This window comes from Vanacampus margaritifer, chromosome 6 (assembly GCF_051991255.1).
Source record: "Vanacampus margaritifer isolate UIUO_Vmar chromosome 6, RoL_Vmar_1.0, whole genome shotgun sequence".
NCBI classification, from domain to species: Eukaryota; Metazoa; Chordata; class Actinopteri; order Syngnathiformes; family Syngnathidae; genus Vanacampus; species Vanacampus margaritifer.
The window spans coordinates 16,977,335-16,994,128 of record NC_135437.1 but is presented as its reverse complement, the minus strand read 5'-3'; the positions used below and the strand labels follow the sequence as shown (position 1 = coordinate 16,994,128).

Below are 16,794 nucleotides of genomic sequence, written 5' to 3'. Positions count from 1 at the left end.
TGTTAGTGGAATATGAGTTAAACAGCAAAATCCAGCAGTTTTTATCAATATCAGAAGGCGGCCATTTTGCTACTTGCAGTCGAGTGAAAATGACATCACAGTTGCTCAGGTCTCAGGTAACAACCAATCACAGCTCAGCTTCAGAATACAGGTGCGCTGTGATTGGTCGTTGCCTGAGCCCTGAGCAAATGTGATGTCATCTTCAGCCGACAGCAAGTGGCAAAATGGCCGCCCCCTGAGATGGATAAAAACGGCTGGATTTTGCTTCATAACTCATATTCCACAAATATTAATATTTAATATTAATCAGAATGTCATGTTTAGACAAGTGAGGTCACATATAACATATTATTGTCAAGAAATGTTTAAGGTTGACTTCCCCTTTAATACCGGGAGTACTCTGTTTATGATATTTCACACATTGTGTGCGTGCGGTTCTTTATCATCTTGACAGTGTTTTGGCGTTGATGTGATGTGTTAACCAGGTAAGTTGCCCTCAATTCTTTTCTTTGACATTTCATCTTGCCAATAATAGGAGCCTCCCAACACTTGAATTGCACATGAACTTTGATACTAACCTGGCCGTCTGTTTACATGCACAGTGACTCTCCTAATGGGAAGGTTCGTGTTTCTCCTCCAAAAGCCTTGCATTAACTCCTCCTCCTCCTCTACTACAGAATGGGCCCTTTGTGGTGGTGGTGGGGGGGTCCCAGCATTCCAGAGGGAATACCTACAGGTAAGAGCACAGAAAGACAACTTTGCTTGGATGATGAATTCAAATTCTCATCTGATTCCTTTTTTGTTGTTTATTTTTTAACTAACTCAAATCTTTGCAACAACTCCGGAGAGTGTGATCAGCGCAGCAGGCCAAGAGGGGAGGGCACTATTTCAAGATTTCCACCCAGGTGAGCCGTCTCTCTCTTTGACCCTCTCGCTCTCTCTCTCTCTCTCTCTCTCTCTCTCTCTCTCTCTCTCTCTCTCTCTCTCTCTCTCTCTCTCTCTTGCCCTCTGTCTCCCACGCACACACACGGCAAACTAATGAAGGGAGTGATCGGGACATGAGTAAATATTGGTTTTGTATGAAGGTGTCTTCATAGAGGCAGGCAGTTAGAGAGGATCTGACAGCGTGTGCGTAAGCGGACTACATGACTTTGACACACTGCTTATACAGCTGCCTTGAAAAGCCACAAGGTGAGTGGGGGCTTTGGCCTAAATTTTCTAATGACATTTAAAAAAAAAAAAAAAGATGTTAATACTTTAAATGCTGTTATTAACCACACACGAGTACACGCCTTCTCCAATGTCCTTCCCTCCATTTGAACTGGCCTAGAAAAACATTGCCCGCAGCTATTCAAATGACTGCATGGCCTTGCTGACAAACTGACTCAACGGCTTCTCGTTCAACGACAACACCATTCCGTGTGTAAAACGGCAACATGGCGAACAAATATTAGTCATTTTTTGTGAACAAACTGTCCCGCATGGTTTATCTGCACGTATGGGCAGAGTCCACGACAGTCAAAGGGACTTTACTTCTTTGTAATCTTTTTATCGGTGAATTGCTCTTAACCTCCTTTTGTTTATCAGTATGACCCTTCTCTATTCTGCCGTCTTGAAAGTGCCCGCATTTTTAAAACCCGCTCTACTGTCATAGTGAACTATTTAGCAGGAAATAATACCCCAAAAATGAATTTGATTGCTTTAAGGGAGTATGTAAGCAAGTTAGGAGGTCACATGAAATAAAATCAACACCGCACAATGAAATAGTGGTAAGCTTGTCTACCTCACAGTCAAGAGGTCCCACTCTTCACATCCTGTGTGGAGTTTGCGTGTTCCTACTGTGCATTTCTGTGAGTCCTCTCACACTAGAAAAAATAAAGACTTAAATTAGTGGGTATATAGGATACGTGTGAATGTTTTTTTGTTTCCATGTGCCCAGCAATTGCCTGGCAACCTGTTCAGGATGTACACAGCTTCTCTTGCCAAAAAGTCCGTCCATGTTCAGTGGTACGGAGCCTATAGCAGCTGTTTTCAGAATTAAGTAGCACTGAATAGTTTTTCGGAGGGCGGATAATGTGTCACACTTGCATTCACACCTGTGCACAATTCAGTGTTTTCAATGAGCCAAATATGCAAAACTGGAGCTGGGGTGAACATGCAAACTTTACATAGGACAGCCAGAGTGCAGATTCGAACCCCCAACCTCAGAACTGTGAGGCAGATGCGCCACCCGGCCAAAACTCACTCTAAATCAAATCTAAAGACTCTAAATCACAGACCCAGCTCACCAACACCATTTTTGTGGCCCACAAAATAAAAATCACGTCTCTCTCTACTTAATGTTTCTTGACAAATTAAATTGTTTTGTCATTTTTAGCAGAAAAAAACAGTTTAAAAAAAAAGGGCGGGGCTCAATAATTACCTAATTTTACTAAATTTACAATACTATATTTATGTTAGGTACTTCGGTTATCACACCTTTCATGACTTCATTTTCACAGTCACAGCGCCCACCGCACCCCCCCCCCCCCCACCCCGACGAAAACTGTAACTACGATGTGGCCCGCAATTCTAAATCAACTCTAAAATCTAGTCGACTTTTGTCAACAGGGATGTGATTTTTCCGCTAATTCGCGGAATTCCGCTTTTTTTATCCCCCCCCCCCCCAAAAAAAAAATCGTTTTTTTTTTTGTTTTTTTTTTAGTAGTTCATTGTGTATGCACATGACTCCGACAGATAACATCTTCTGCTATAACAAAGACATTTGTGGTATGCTCTAATATGAGTTACTTTTCATTTGGTCATGATATAATTATTTGTTCATGCTTCCCCCCCCCCCCCCCCCACTGGGCACTGCCCTGGACCTAGCTGGGTCCCCGGCTAAATTTTCAGATAATTTCACTTTGGTCAAATCACATCCCTGTGTCAATTGCAATGTCAGCAGGGACAGACTTCAGCTCGCCTGCCACCCTATTGACATCTTGTCCTATTGAAAATGAATGGATAAGAAATGTCAAGTCTCAAATAATTAGCATGCGTTTAATTAGAAATCATTCTAAAACAGGCACTACATTGTCACATACAGTAATAATAATGATAATAATAATAATCTTCTCTATCCAACCACAATTCAATTTGATTGGTCCAAAAAAATTTTGTTTGCTTATTTGGTCGTCTATCTATGCCAACGACTAACAGGCTATCTACTTGAAATGTTTCCAATGTAAATATGTGCTTTGGCTGAATAAAAGGTTGGTCAACAATCTTCTAAATGACTACTAAAAGGATACTTGATGAGGTAAAGTTGTGTTATACAGTGCAACAGCGCTGTTAAACAGATTTGTGTGCACACGCTGTGTTTCCCCACAGCATGTTGCACACAGTCACCGAGTGGCTTTGGTGGGAGCGTTTGTGGCTGCCTGTGAACGTCTCATGGGCGGACCTGGAGGACCGCGAAGGCCGCGTTTACGCCAAAGCCTCCCACCTGTACGGCGTGCTGCCAGTCGCCCTGTGCCTCCTCTTCGTCAGGTTCCTTTTTGAGAGGTGAGTGGAGACGAAGAGTATGACATTGCACAAGGATTCTGGAGCAAAATTTGCAACGTATGTTTCTTTGCTACATCTTTGGTACACAGCTGCAAGTTTAGTCATAAATATAGCTTGTTAAAAATATATATATATATATATTATATAGTTATATTAAAATTAGTTGTCAAATGATTACATTTTTTAACCAGATTAATCACATCTTAGAATTTTGATTATTCACGATTAATCGCTTAATTAAAAACAAATTTAAAGAGCACCTGTTATGTGTTAATTCTTTTTTATTTAATATTATAAGGACGTCTTCTACATTTTTTTGATCCACTGCACACTCTCATCCTCCTATTTTTCTAATCAGTTTATTACTTGCAGAATTTAAAATGGGGGGGGGGGGGGGGTTGACCTCGATAGTTTGACATGAACAAATTTTCTGAATGTCATATGCAAACAGTTATTAAATGCTTTACTTTAATGCAAATAGTTATGTTTATTGCTCAAACACAACCTGTGCTACCTTTAACGTAACCATCCGCTGGCAGCTAAAGGATCATCTGCGGTCAAAATGAATAGTGTGATTATTTTTTGCATGCAATAATTTTTTGTGGTTAATAAATTAGTCAACGCTTTAACTTTGACAGCGCTAGTTAAAATTCATACTGGTCAGGTCCAAAGTATATATACACTTTTAATTTATGACATTTGCGCTTATTTTTAGCAATTTATTTATTAAACACAGTTTAATCTTGTAAGAACTAAAATGTTTAAACTTTTTCCGAACATTGCGACACAGAATATTATATGCATCTTTTTCAGTAAGTGTTGCCATTGTCACTGTATCAGCTTGTCAGATTAATGCTAACAAACAGTACAATGGTAATGCTAGCTGTTAGCATCACTAGCCTATGATTTTGGAAGCAAACGATTATATTTACTTCATTTTTTTATCAATCTAAAGTGTTGAAAATGGCTTGCTGTCTTTGACGATGATGGTTCCTGAAAAGTGATAATTTTAGAGACACAAGAATTCTGCCCGACACCAGCTGTGCTGTTGAAAAATAGGATTACAGCTTCTTTCTGCGCCTCTTATTGCAGTACTCGAAGTCTATTCATCTTATTTGTGTCTGCATGACTATGTTATACTGCCTCCTAGTGGCCAATGTGGGCACACCAGAAGGAGAAGCAAAATTAATCGACTTAGCACCAGCATTATGATTCACACTGTTTAATACATTATTTGGGTTCTATTATATCTAAAATCTGATGAATCTTGAAAAGTATTGTTTGATAACAATAAATATTGTTATTTGGGTTAAAATTGAATTTATTTAAGAAGTTCAGCTACTATGTTTAGAAGCTAGCTGGCTAGCTTTTAAAACATTACTGAATGATAATATGAAGACGTAAGTATGAATTTTTTTCTGCCTTTTCATGTTGCTCTGATGGTGTGCAGGTTGGTGGCTGCGCCGCTGGCCGACGTTTGCGGCGTTAAAGACAGACTACGTCGCACTGAAGAGCAAAATGCCGTCTTGGAAAAGTACTTCTGCACAAAAGCAAACGTTCCATCACAGGTAAGCTGATGTAAGACCGTATGTTGCAAGATCCTTATTCGTAGATAATTAAATAGTTTATTAGGGGCTTCAACATGCCCTAAATGTCACCAAATGTTATTGGCAAAGCGCATGTATTCTGGTGAAAATGAATTTATTTAAAGGAGACCCCAACATGTCTGATTTAAGCTCCCCATCATTTAGACTGCCAGTAACTGTCCTTCAAAATTGTCTTCAATGTGGTTTCACTGACCCTGCAAATGGCCTGATTTATGTTTGGCAAAGTGACTGATTGTGTGCGTGTCAGGCGGACGTGAGGGCTCTGTGTAAAAAGACAAGCTGGACCGAGCGAAAAGTTCAACTGTGGTTCAGGAGGAGGCGGAACCATCAGCGTCCAGGTCTTCGCAAGAGATTCTGTGAGGCCAGGTGCGTGTGTGTCTTCACTCAAAAGATGTTTCTCAATTATTATTATTTTTTACATGTCTGTTTTTTTTATATATTTTCACAGCTGGAGATGTGTATTCTATTTTTTTGCATTTGTTGGCGGTATTGTCGCCCTCCATGATGTAAGTGGTTGTTTTTTCGCACCTCTGTCATTGTCTATTGATAGTGTTACCATGTCACTGTCGTATGTTGTCATTTATTTTAGAAACCCTGGTTTTACAGCCTGAAAGAGGTTTGGGCAGGCTTCCCTAAACAGGTAAGACAAAATTAGATCGTGAATAACTGAAAGGACATGACATGTGAAATAATGTCCTGTCATGTGTCCAGTCTTTGCTGCAATCCCAGTACTGGTATTACTTCCTGGAAATGGGCTTCTACCTTTCGTTGCTCCTCAGCCTCACGTTTGATGTGAAGCGGAAGGCAAGTGTGTATATTTGAATGTTTTGATTACACCTATTCAGCCAAGCAGAAGTTTCAAACAGGAAAAACTACTTTTAACTTTTAACTCATTCACTGCCATTGACGGTTATAGACGTCAAAAAATGCATTTGAACTATTTCTGTTAGTTTCACTTTTTTCCCCCACTTTTAACAAGAGTATGAAAACCTAGAAAAAAATTTTTTATTGTACATTTAGAACAGATATAAAATTTGTGATTAATCATTAGTTAACTATTGAAATCATGCGATTAATTACAATTAAAGATTTTAATTGCGATTTAAAAAATGAAAAGATTATTAAAAATTAGGGGCATCAGGCGATTACATTTTTTAATTTTCTAGGTTTTCATACTCTTGCTAACAAAAGTTGGAAAAAAACGTTAAACTAATAGAAATAGTTCAAATGAATTTTTGACGTCGATATCCGTCAATGGCAGTGAATGAGTTAAAAATTATATACAGTGGTACCTTGACATACAAATGCCCCAACCTAAGTTTTTAAGCCATTGCTGGTCAATGTTTCGCTTTATTATTCTGAAGTTCGGGGTTCAAATCTCAATTCATTGCCGGTTTGCCCGTCTTTCCCGCTGGTGCAGGACTTTAAAGAGCAGGTGATCCACCACATCGCTACGCTAACTTTGCTGGCGTTCTCGTGGATCTCCAACTACATCCGCGTCGGCACCATCGTGATGGCGCTCCACGACTCGTCCGACATCCTGCTCGAGGTCAGCACGCTCATCATGTGCGTCGATCTCTCCGTGTCAGATTGTGAGGAACAGAGCAAGCAGAGGATTTGTTTATGGACGCATTGTATGGATGTGCAAAGTCATGTTTTTGCATGTGTTCTGATAATTGAGTAAATCATGATACAATAATATCAAAATTGTATCATAATACATTCATTGTGCTACTGTATATTGGAAAAAAGGCATCTATTGTCACGTATTACAACAGTTTTTTGGGGGGTTTTGCAGGGCGCAAAGGTACTCAACTATGCTAAGTGGCATAAGACAGCGAACGTTGTGTTTGTGGTCTTCACCTTCCTTTTCATGCTGACCAGACTTGTGATCTTTCCTTTCTGGTGAGTATGTGCTATTCAATTCAATATTATTACCATACAAATAGTGGGAATGCATGTTCTTACTTTGCCATTGACATGGATGCCAACATAATGTAAGATACTAGTGCAAGTAGAAATAACAGAGAAAACAAAAAAGAATTACAGGCAGAATATTTGACTATATTAAAATACTTCACCCATTTCTTTTGAAGGGGAGGGGGGGTGTTTGAACATTGTTATTTTTCTCTCATGTTATATTGTGTTAATTTTTGTAAAAAAAAAAAAAAAAAAAAATTAAAATGCTTTTTTTTTTCTTTTTCTTTTTTAATAGAAAGCTAATATTGCCGGTTAAATTGATTGGCCCTTATTAACTCATTCACCGCCATTGACAGCAATAGACACAAAAAAAATAATTTTAACTATTTCTATTAGTTTCTTTCTCAATTTTTGTTAACAAGAGTATGAAAGCCTAGAATTTAGAACAGATATAAAATTTGTGATTAATCGTGAGTTAACTAGTGAAGTCATGCAATTAATTACGATTTCAAATTTTAATTGCCTGATGCCCCTAATTTTTAATAATCTTATCTTAAAAAAAATATGATTAAAAATTAAAAGAAAAGAAACGATTATTAAAAATTAGGGGCATCAGGCGGTTAAAAATGTTTTATCGTAATTAATCGCATGACTTCACTAGTTAACTCACGATTAATCACAAATTTTATATCTGTTCTAATACAATAAAAAAAAATCTAGGTTTTCATACTTGTTAACAAAAGTGGGAAAAAATGTTAAACTAATAGAAATAGCTCAAATTAATTTATTCTAAAGCCGTCAATGGCAGTGCATGAGTTAATACCAATATCAAACTAAGGTAATTTGAATACATTTGTTATTTCAGATATGTCTATCAAACACTGGTAGCCCTTTGCATTAAAGCTTCAAAAAGGTTGGTGAACCCTGGTATATATCAACTTGGGGAGGAAAATTGATCACATTAATGCATGTATATTTTATTTATATGTATAGTGTCTAGATAGTTTAGTGCTTAAGACGTGCAGCCCACATGTTTACATGTCATTTGATGAAACCTAAAAATTTGTCACAAGTTTATTTGCATTATTATTATAATTTGATTGATGACTTATTGACGTGTTTACACCACATTTTGTGGACTGTTTGGACGAAGTTGTCGTAATGAACGTCATGTTCCATTTGTCTTTATGTATGCCATAACTTATAAGACCAAAACATTTATGAATAACAAACCTGGTATTGTTTATTGTGATAGATTAATGTATAATTACTCACGTTTGTTAAAAATATATATATATATATAGAGAGAGACCTTGAAAAAATAATCACATATTAAATCGCAATATTAACTCATTCACTGCCATTGACGGCTATAGACGTCAAATATTCATTTTAACTATTTCTATTAGTTTAATTTTTTTTTACACTTTTGGTAACAAGAGTATGAAAACCTAGAGAGAGAAAATATTGTAGATTTAGAACAGATGCAAAATTTGTGATTAATCCTGAGTTAACTAGTGAAGTCATGCGATTAATTATGAATAAAAAATGTAACCGCCTGACGCCCCTAATTTTTAATAATCCTTTATTTTATTTTATTTAAAAAAAAAAATAGAAAAGAAAAAAAGATTATTAAAAATTAGGGGCATCAGGCGATTGCATTTTTAAATTGTAATTAATTGCATGACTTCACTAGTTAATTCATGATTAATCACACATTTTATATCTGTTCTAAATGTACAACAAAAACAATTCTAAGTTTTCATTCTCTTGTTCACAAAAGTGGGAAAAAATGTTTAACTTATAGAAATAGTTAAATTAATTTATGGCAGTGAATGAGTTAAGGGGAAACCCCCCCCCCGCCCCCAACATATAAATTGTACAACTCATGGCAACATTAACTAGAACCAAATAAATTACTCACAGGTAGTAAGTAAAAACAGTTTAGGAGTGGAAAATCCAAATGAATTGTGATCTCCGCAGGGTGATCCACTGCACGTGGGTGTACCCGCTGGAGAGGTACGCTGCGTTCTTCGGCTACTATTTCTTCAACGTCATGCTGCTGGTGCTCCAGATGCTGCACGTCTACTGGGCCCTGCTCATATCAAAGATGCTCTTCAAGTGTCTCTTCAGCAAGGTGCGTTTATTACAGCTGGGTCCTACCTTTTGTATGACACCCTTCACTTTACTTTGTTGTGCTTTTTGCATGTGCAGCTGGAAGGGGACGACAGGAGCGATGAAGAGGAGGATGACAGCGAGGAGGAGAGAAACTACAAGCGGTGTCACATGAACGGTGCCGGAATCCGGGGCCGGGCCAACGGTCACTGATGGGATAAGAATAGTGACTTGGACAAAATCCTTAGTAGACTGGATAGAAATGCATCTGGAAAGTATTCACCGCGATTCATTTTTTTCTACATTTTGTCTGTTACAGCCTGATTTCCAGCATTACCATAACTGGGGAATGCCCCAAATTTGAAATTTCAACACTGGTGTCTTCAGTACAAGCACTTGAGAAATGTTCTGGTGTGTCATTTCCCATTACTTGCTGAGATTGTAACCTATAGTGAACTTATGCCCTCTAGCGGCCAGGAAAAAAACAGGTGTTGTGAGTTGAATTTGGAGGATAAAAAGGATTTTATTGTATCTAAAATGTAGAATAGGTGAACCGTTGTGAATACTTCCAAGATGCACAGTGCTATGTGAGTAGATTATTATAATTTTTTTTAAAGAACTGTGAAGGATAAGCCATGACCTGATATGAAGCTACATATCGGCGAAGCTTAAATAAAACACTCTTCCACTCTTTTCAATTCATTTTTATATTTCTTAATCACAAAACCCTATGAGGGCTTTACAGCAATTCACACAAAAATATAATTTAGCATCACAAGCATGCAGTTCAGAGGTAAAGCTGCTTTCATCTGATGATATCACATGGTCTAAAGTAGCCCCATCGGGGGCAAGGAAAAACTGCTGGAAAATCAATTTGGGGAAACTAGGAAGATACCTTGCGAAGGAAACGCAGATGAGAGGATTCCCCTTCCAGGATGATGACAGCTCACAGTGGATGTCACACTTGTTGAACATTTGAAATTATACACAAAATTACTGTAAACTATACTGACTGAACAGTATGGGTTCAGTGCAAGAGAGTCCATTTGATAATACTCTTCATGTTCTGTCCTGTTCGGTCAATGCAGAATTCTGGCTATATTTAATATTAGCCTTAACATAACGGTTCTCCTCTCACCGATAATTAAAAATTGTGTCTTGTTTTATTTCATCGGATCATTTATTTTCTACTGTTTGCCCAAAACAAGTCTTTGGTTTTAACCAATTAGTAATCAAAAGTGAGGGGGAAAAAAATCACAAAATTTCTCATGAAAAGGTCATGAAAATTAATACTGATTATGCAAGTTTGACAATGCATTCTACCAATTAAAAAAAAGAAGTGTTATTAGACATAGTAGCTGGTAATTACTCATAGTGAATGTCATCGTTCATTACAGTCATTATTTTATGGTCAATCTCTTATTTTTTTTTAAACTATGTACCCTATATAGTACTAAGTACAGTCACATAAACACTAACGTATGTAGGAGCATGTGTACTTTTGACGACTTTAATGTTTGCAATATGCTATTTATTTTACAATAAATGTGAAAAGGTAAAATACAGTAATAACAGCATGCAATTTTCATGAAATGTTTACATAATTTAACTAACCACAACAAGCCGGTTATGCTCAATAAAAGTTGGAGTGAAACGGCAGTTACATTGTGATAAATATTACAACAGCGACAGCTACTTCCGAGTCTACAGGGACTCCTTGACGTCACATCACAGCGCGACACGACCGACACTCCGTTGACGTAATTTCTACATCAAAGTTTGACACGCTCTTTATACGCATGCGTAAAGTAACATCACTTGGTTTACGTTAGACATGTGTCGTGTTTTTGATGCCCTCTAGCGGCGGTGTGAGCTTTGGGTTGGATAAACGTTCCCATAGAAACCGCCACGCTAGCCATTTCGCTTGAAATTGTCCTCCAAGCAAACGCCAACATGGCTAACAAAATGACCTCCATGCCCGAGTTTAAAACCTACCGCACGAGCGTGAAAATTGGAAACTGGAACGAAGAGCAGCACCTGGAAGAGGTTTGTGGTGAAATGACGCTTTTGACATTTGGTTTTGTAGAGTGTTTTAGCTAGGTTTGGCTAGCTTCAATACAGACACCGAACTCGAAAAGTACGACGGGGGGGGGGGGGGGATGTTTCCCTCTCAGTTGTGTACAGAACATTTAATGTATTTCCATTTGATCTATCTATCTATCTATCTATCTATCTATCTATCTATCTATCTCTTATACCTATTTATCTATCTCTTATACCCATCTATCTATCTATGGGTAGATATATCTACCCATATATCTACCAAGTCTTCATCTACCTGTTCATCCATCTATCCACATTTCTTTAGTAGACAAATACCATTTACTGTAAATACTTGATGTGTGTTTTTACTACAGCATGTGAGGAACAAGTACCTAGATAGAAGGGAAAACGGCGAACTGATTGCCCAGAGAGTCGACTTACTCAAGAACAACATCCTCAATCCGGTACCATCATACACATAGATGATGATGATGATGATGATGATGATGATGATGATGATGATGATGATGATGACGATGACGATGATGATGCCCACGTGTGTACAGGTGGAGCTGAGCACGACCACGGACGGTGCACTGCACTTTGGAGATGTTGTGATGTTGGTGAACATCGGTGAACAGGGGCAGTGTTTAGTGCTGGGCGTCAACGCGTACATTGATCACATGACCAAGAATGCTCCTCCCTGCATTAGAGGTCCGTGTGGAGTCAGTGCTGGGAGAACCATTCAACCCTGTGTGCGCACAGCATTTGTTATTACCAGGTATGCACACACACACACACACATGCATGCACGCACTCTTTTATTGCATTGGCGGAATCTTGTCATGTTGATTGTGTGACAACAGTGTGGATGGCACCCCTGAAGGAGCAACTCTGCATTATGAGCAAAGTTTTGCCCTGAAAACAACAAGTGACTTTACTGGTGGAGTAAGTGATCCCACCACACCCCTCTCAAATATATATATATTTTTTAAACTCACACACATTCCTAATACATTGCTTTGTTTGGTTTGTTTTCAGTTTCCTCTCTTTTGCAATTTAAAAATATTAAAATATTCTATTGCAATAAACAGTTTTATGTTAATTGCATTTTATTTAAAAATGTAATTACAAATATATTTTTAAATTATTTAGTTCATTATTATTTTTAATGTAACTAGGAATATTTAAATTTAACATTTCTACAGCAATACATCAGCACCAATATTTTTTAATTACATAAAAATACACAAATAATATATATGAGAAATGGGAAAAATTATAATTCTATTGCAATAAATAAAGGCAGTTTTTATTAAAATGTTGACATATTTTAACTGAAATACAAATTAAAAAAATTATTATAATAAAAAATTTACAGTGCAAAACTGTTTATAAAATATAATGACTTTTTTATTATTAAACTAAAAATCAGCAAACAGTTATCAATATAATTAAAATGTTTACATTTTTTGTAATTAATTTGAAATTCAATGTAAAAAAATTACAATAAAAAAATTAATCCGCAACACATAAATTATCCTTTCTAAAAAATATATTTTTTTTTTTTTAAATATGTATGCTATTTTATATTCAAAATAATGTCTACTCAATGCATAGTTTTATTAAAAAAATATAAAATTTAATTAAATATAAAAAATTATAAAATAATTAAAAAAATAATAATAATAATATATATATATATTTTTTTTTAAAATGTATTCATTTTTCCCCTTGGGCTGCCTTTGTTGTAGATGTGACAAAAAACCAAAAAAATTTCCTCTCTCAGCTGTACCTGACGAGTGACGCGCAGACATTCCGGAAGTGCGCGCTGAGGTCTCGCCTCCAGGAGGTCAATTTGGACGAGAACGAATGCTTCCTCGCCTGGTGGAAGGTGGTGCACTTTGACCCCCAGGAGAGGCTCGAGCACGAGGGTCTTCCCGTACCCGTGAGTGTCTTTGCCTCCGCGGTTCTACATTTCATCCACACCAGCGTTTTCAGCATTTTCCACCAATGCTTTGTAGCATCATCTTTGCTTCTTGGTCTCACAGGCCAACGTCAACGTGGTCATCCTCCACTGCAAGACACACCAGGCTCTGGCTGTTATGGAACGTCTTATCCTTGGGTACTGTAATCCCTTGCGTATTAGCGGTTCACAAATTTATTTGCACTTTTTTCCCGTTTATCCCTTAAATTGTGTTAATTACAATGTTTATTATGGTTGTCAAAATTAGTGTGTTAATTTTGAGTTATTTTAAAGGCACTATTTTTTTTAACGAGCGATTAATGACTTGGAAAGCCTGTCTGGGGGAATTCCAGTCGCAACGCACGTCAAAATTTAGCAGTAATAAATTTAATAATAATGCATATATTTATGGAGACTGGGGTCAAGTTGTATTTTACCATTTTAAAAATTTCACAAGTTACTTCAAGTTAAAGATTAGATAGCTCTTAATAGAGAAGAAAAATGCACTGAGCTGTCACCAATGTCTTGCAAATGCAATTATGCCATCTAGTGGCAGAAAAATGACTTAAAAACAAATCAACATCGCACTCGTTTTTTAGTGCAGTACATCTTATTAATTTTAACAAAATTTTATGAATTATTATGAAATTACTGTACTAATGACTAAAAGATGCAGCTATATTTCTATTAGTTTAACTTTTCATTTCCACTTATGTGTTAAGAAGAGCATGGAAATTTTGGAAAAAATATTTTATTGTACATTCAGAACAGATATAAAATGTGTGATTAATTGTTAGTTAACTATTGAAGTCATGCAATTAATTACGATTAAAATTTTAATCACCTGACACTCATATTTACATTTATTTAATAAAATTTAATTGGATGTTTTTTGTTTGTTTTTTTATAAATAGCTGATTAGTTGCAAGTAAGTATAAAGCTAAGAAAGCCATTCCATAATTAGTTATAAATAATAATATTCCCCAAAAATGAATGACCTGGCCCTTATTTTGTCAGCTTTAAAAAAAACACACACAAAAAAATGCATCTCTTTATATAGTAGTTTTTTAGGGCCACCGTATTTCTTTTCTTTTTTATATATATGCATATAATAGCATGACTACTACTAATGTAATCAAGATTTGTTTTCATGTCTTCTAATAATCCGAGTGCAATATTTTTAGCACCCATCCAATTTCTGTGATTCCTTCTCGTCCCCATGGCAGGACCTCATACGGCAATGAATACGAGGTGACCGCTCATACTTTCTTGGATGTCCACAAAGCAGAAAAGTCTAACAACCACTGGATCGTGTGCACCTCTGACCCAGCCGGGGAGGGCCTCCTGCTTCTCAATCGGCTGAAATCGGAGGGCAACTGCGTATCGTTGCTGCGGGAAAACCCAGACGATCCATCGGAGTTTATCAGATGTAGTGTGTGTAATTATAGTGAAGACAGGTAATTTATTTACTTGGAACAAAAGGAGAGTTCAATGTTTGGATGATCTCCCATCCCCTAACTTTGCACCGTTACAACACATTCACCAGGAATGTATGTTTCTATAAGAATTTGATATGTTTTGTCGAACGCGGGGTGGTCATCTTATGATTTGTAAAAAAATAACAATAATAGAAAATGTGATATGGAAGCCCACGGTGAGGGATTTTGACCTTAACTTTAGCTTATAACCTAACCTTTAACGTAGTCTCTGATGTCAACAAGTGGCAAAATGGCCGCCCCCCCTGAGCTAAATTCATCTTCCACAAATGCAGTTTTAATCAAAACACCGTGTTTAGACTAGTGTGGGCTTCCCCTTTCAAATGGAACCCAGGGGCAAGCAAATACAATACAGTGGGAACACTGCACTTTTCCAAAACAAGTATATCAAAAAGTGTTCATTCATTCACAGAAAGTGAGGAAAAGGGCCCGTTGAAACGAACTGTAAAGCAGAAAAATGCTTCACATCTGTGTTGCATGACTAATTTTGAGACTGTGGGCGTCGTCAAGAAAGGCAAAATAGTAGTTCAAAGGAGATGTAAAGTAAATATTAGTTTAAGCATTTTTCATTTTGTACAATAAATGTTATGCATTGTGTTAAATGTAACGTATAGCCTAATGTTTATTTTCTTCCCTTTTAAGGACTAATACATTCTGAACAGTCTTTTTTTGTTTGTTTAAGTATGGTGAGTTTTACACTCTGTCAACTAATCTGAATACAACATCACGAAAGTTTAAAACAAAATTACTGCTTGGAACCCAACAACAAATGTACTGTATTCAAATTTCCAAAATATACATCATGCCATAGCGGGCCTAAATAAACAGCATTACTAATTTAATGTTGTATGATTAACATGTTATTATGTAGATGTAGTTTAACCCAAATTAGAGTGTATGCCAAAATGTAAATATTATTGGTATACAGGAACTTTTTAATGGATAGTTTTACGCCCAAAAAAGAAAAGGACATTTACTCATTTACTGCCATGAACGTCAAAAATCAATTTCAACTATTTATTAGTTTTTTCCACTTTTGTTAACAAGAATATGAAAACCTAGAAAAAAATTTTTTTTTACATTTAGAACAGATATAAAATTTGTGATTAATCGCGAGTTAACTTGTGAAGTCATGAGATTAATTCCGATTAAAAACTTTAACTGCCTGACGCCCCAAATTTTTTATATTTTCTTTCCTTTTTTTATTTTTTATTTATTCACTGCCGTTAGCTATAAACGCCAAAAATTCATTTGAACTTTCTATTAGTTTAACTTTTCCCCCCACTTTTGTTAACAAGAGTATGAAAACCTAGAATTTTTTTTTATTGTACCTTTAGAACAGATATAAAATTTGTGATTAATCGTGAGTTAACTAGTGAAGTCATGCGATTAATTACAATTTTTAAAAAATAGCTGCCTCTTGCCCCTAATTTTTAGCAATCTTTTTTTAAAATGAATTTATGGCAGTGAATGAGTTAAAAATGAATAAACGGATGATATGAGCTAATTGTGTGGTGATCAACGTATTAATGCCTGTTGTTTTCCTTGACTCCTAAAATCACAGTTCTGCAAGAATGTTCTCTATCCCCCATTTTGGACATGGCCCAAGAGCTTTGCAAGTCCGATTTCGCCACAATCCTGTAGCGGCCAAGCGTCTGGTCATGAGGTTCAGATTTTTGTGTCATGTGACTTGTTAATACCAAATAGAGGATTCTTGCAACTGGCGATGAGATTTTCTCTGATGGTAAATGTCACATTATGGACAGTAATGACAGCGCTTCACTTTTTGCACATTTTGTCATGTCAAAATTCTACAGCAACATCCAATAATGACAATGTGAAAAAACGTTTAGGGAAGGTTTTTTGTTTGTTTGTTTTTGGTGGGTTGGTAGGCAATTCGACGACTGTAATTGTTTTGGAGTTTATTCAGTCCAGTTGTGTTGGGTTGTGTTTGTCACTGTGTGTTATGTCCAAGATTGACATAATGATCTTCAACACCTGTGGCATGTTTTGTTGTCTTTACGGTCGACCCCCCCCACACACACACACACACACACACACTCATTGCGTTCATTTCTCTGGCGGCTGTCGTTCTCGTGTCCTG

General features: G+C 36.6%; 2 protein-coding genes and 1 long non-coding RNA gene across 4 annotated transcripts; 2 read left to right on the top strand and 1 right to left on the bottom strand.

Moving 5' to 3' along the window:
• Positions 1-229: 229 nt before the first annotated feature.
• On the top strand, positions 230-9,883 carry cers3b (ceramide synthase 3b). Of its 2 annotated transcripts, XM_077569047.1 has the most exons (13): positions 230-736; positions 848-905; positions 1,086-1,191; positions 3,370-3,543; positions 4,994-5,111; positions 5,398-5,516; positions 5,599-5,656; positions 5,740-5,790; positions 5,862-5,954; positions 6,571-6,699; positions 6,949-7,055; positions 9,054-9,207; positions 9,285-9,883. In XM_077569047.1, exons 4-13 carry the CDS (start codon positions 3,371-3,373, stop codon positions 9,396-9,398), a joined length of 1,116 nt encoding a protein of 371 aa, XP_077425173.1. In that variant the 5' UTR covers positions 230-736; positions 848-905; positions 1,086-1,191; position 3,370; the 3' UTR covers positions 9,399-9,883. The 2 variants fall into 2 exon arrangements, with proteins under 2 accessions (XP_077425173.1, XP_077425172.1); XM_077569046.1 differs by having other exon boundaries at positions 230-905.
• On the bottom strand, positions 8,933-11,863 carry LOC144054026 (uncharacterized). Its single transcript, XR_013294583.1, has 3 exons — positions 11,670-11,863; positions 9,234-9,394; positions 8,933-9,165 (listed from the first exon to the last, which is right to left on the bottom strand). It is a non-coding gene; the product is annotated as an uncharacterized LOC144054026 (long non-coding RNA).
• Positions 10,977-16,685, top strand: cfap161 (cilia and flagella associated protein 161). The gene is made up of 7 exons (XM_077569049.1): positions 10,977-11,231; positions 11,603-11,692; positions 11,795-12,009; positions 12,095-12,176; positions 13,018-13,176; positions 13,280-13,353; positions 14,421-16,685. The coding sequence occupies exons 1-7, from the start codon at positions 11,139-11,141 to the stop codon at positions 14,653-14,655; spliced, it is 948 nt and encodes a 315-aa protein (XP_077425175.1). The 5' UTR covers positions 10,977-11,138; the 3' UTR covers positions 14,656-16,685.
• The last annotated feature ends 109 nt before the right edge of the window (positions 16,686-16,794 follow it).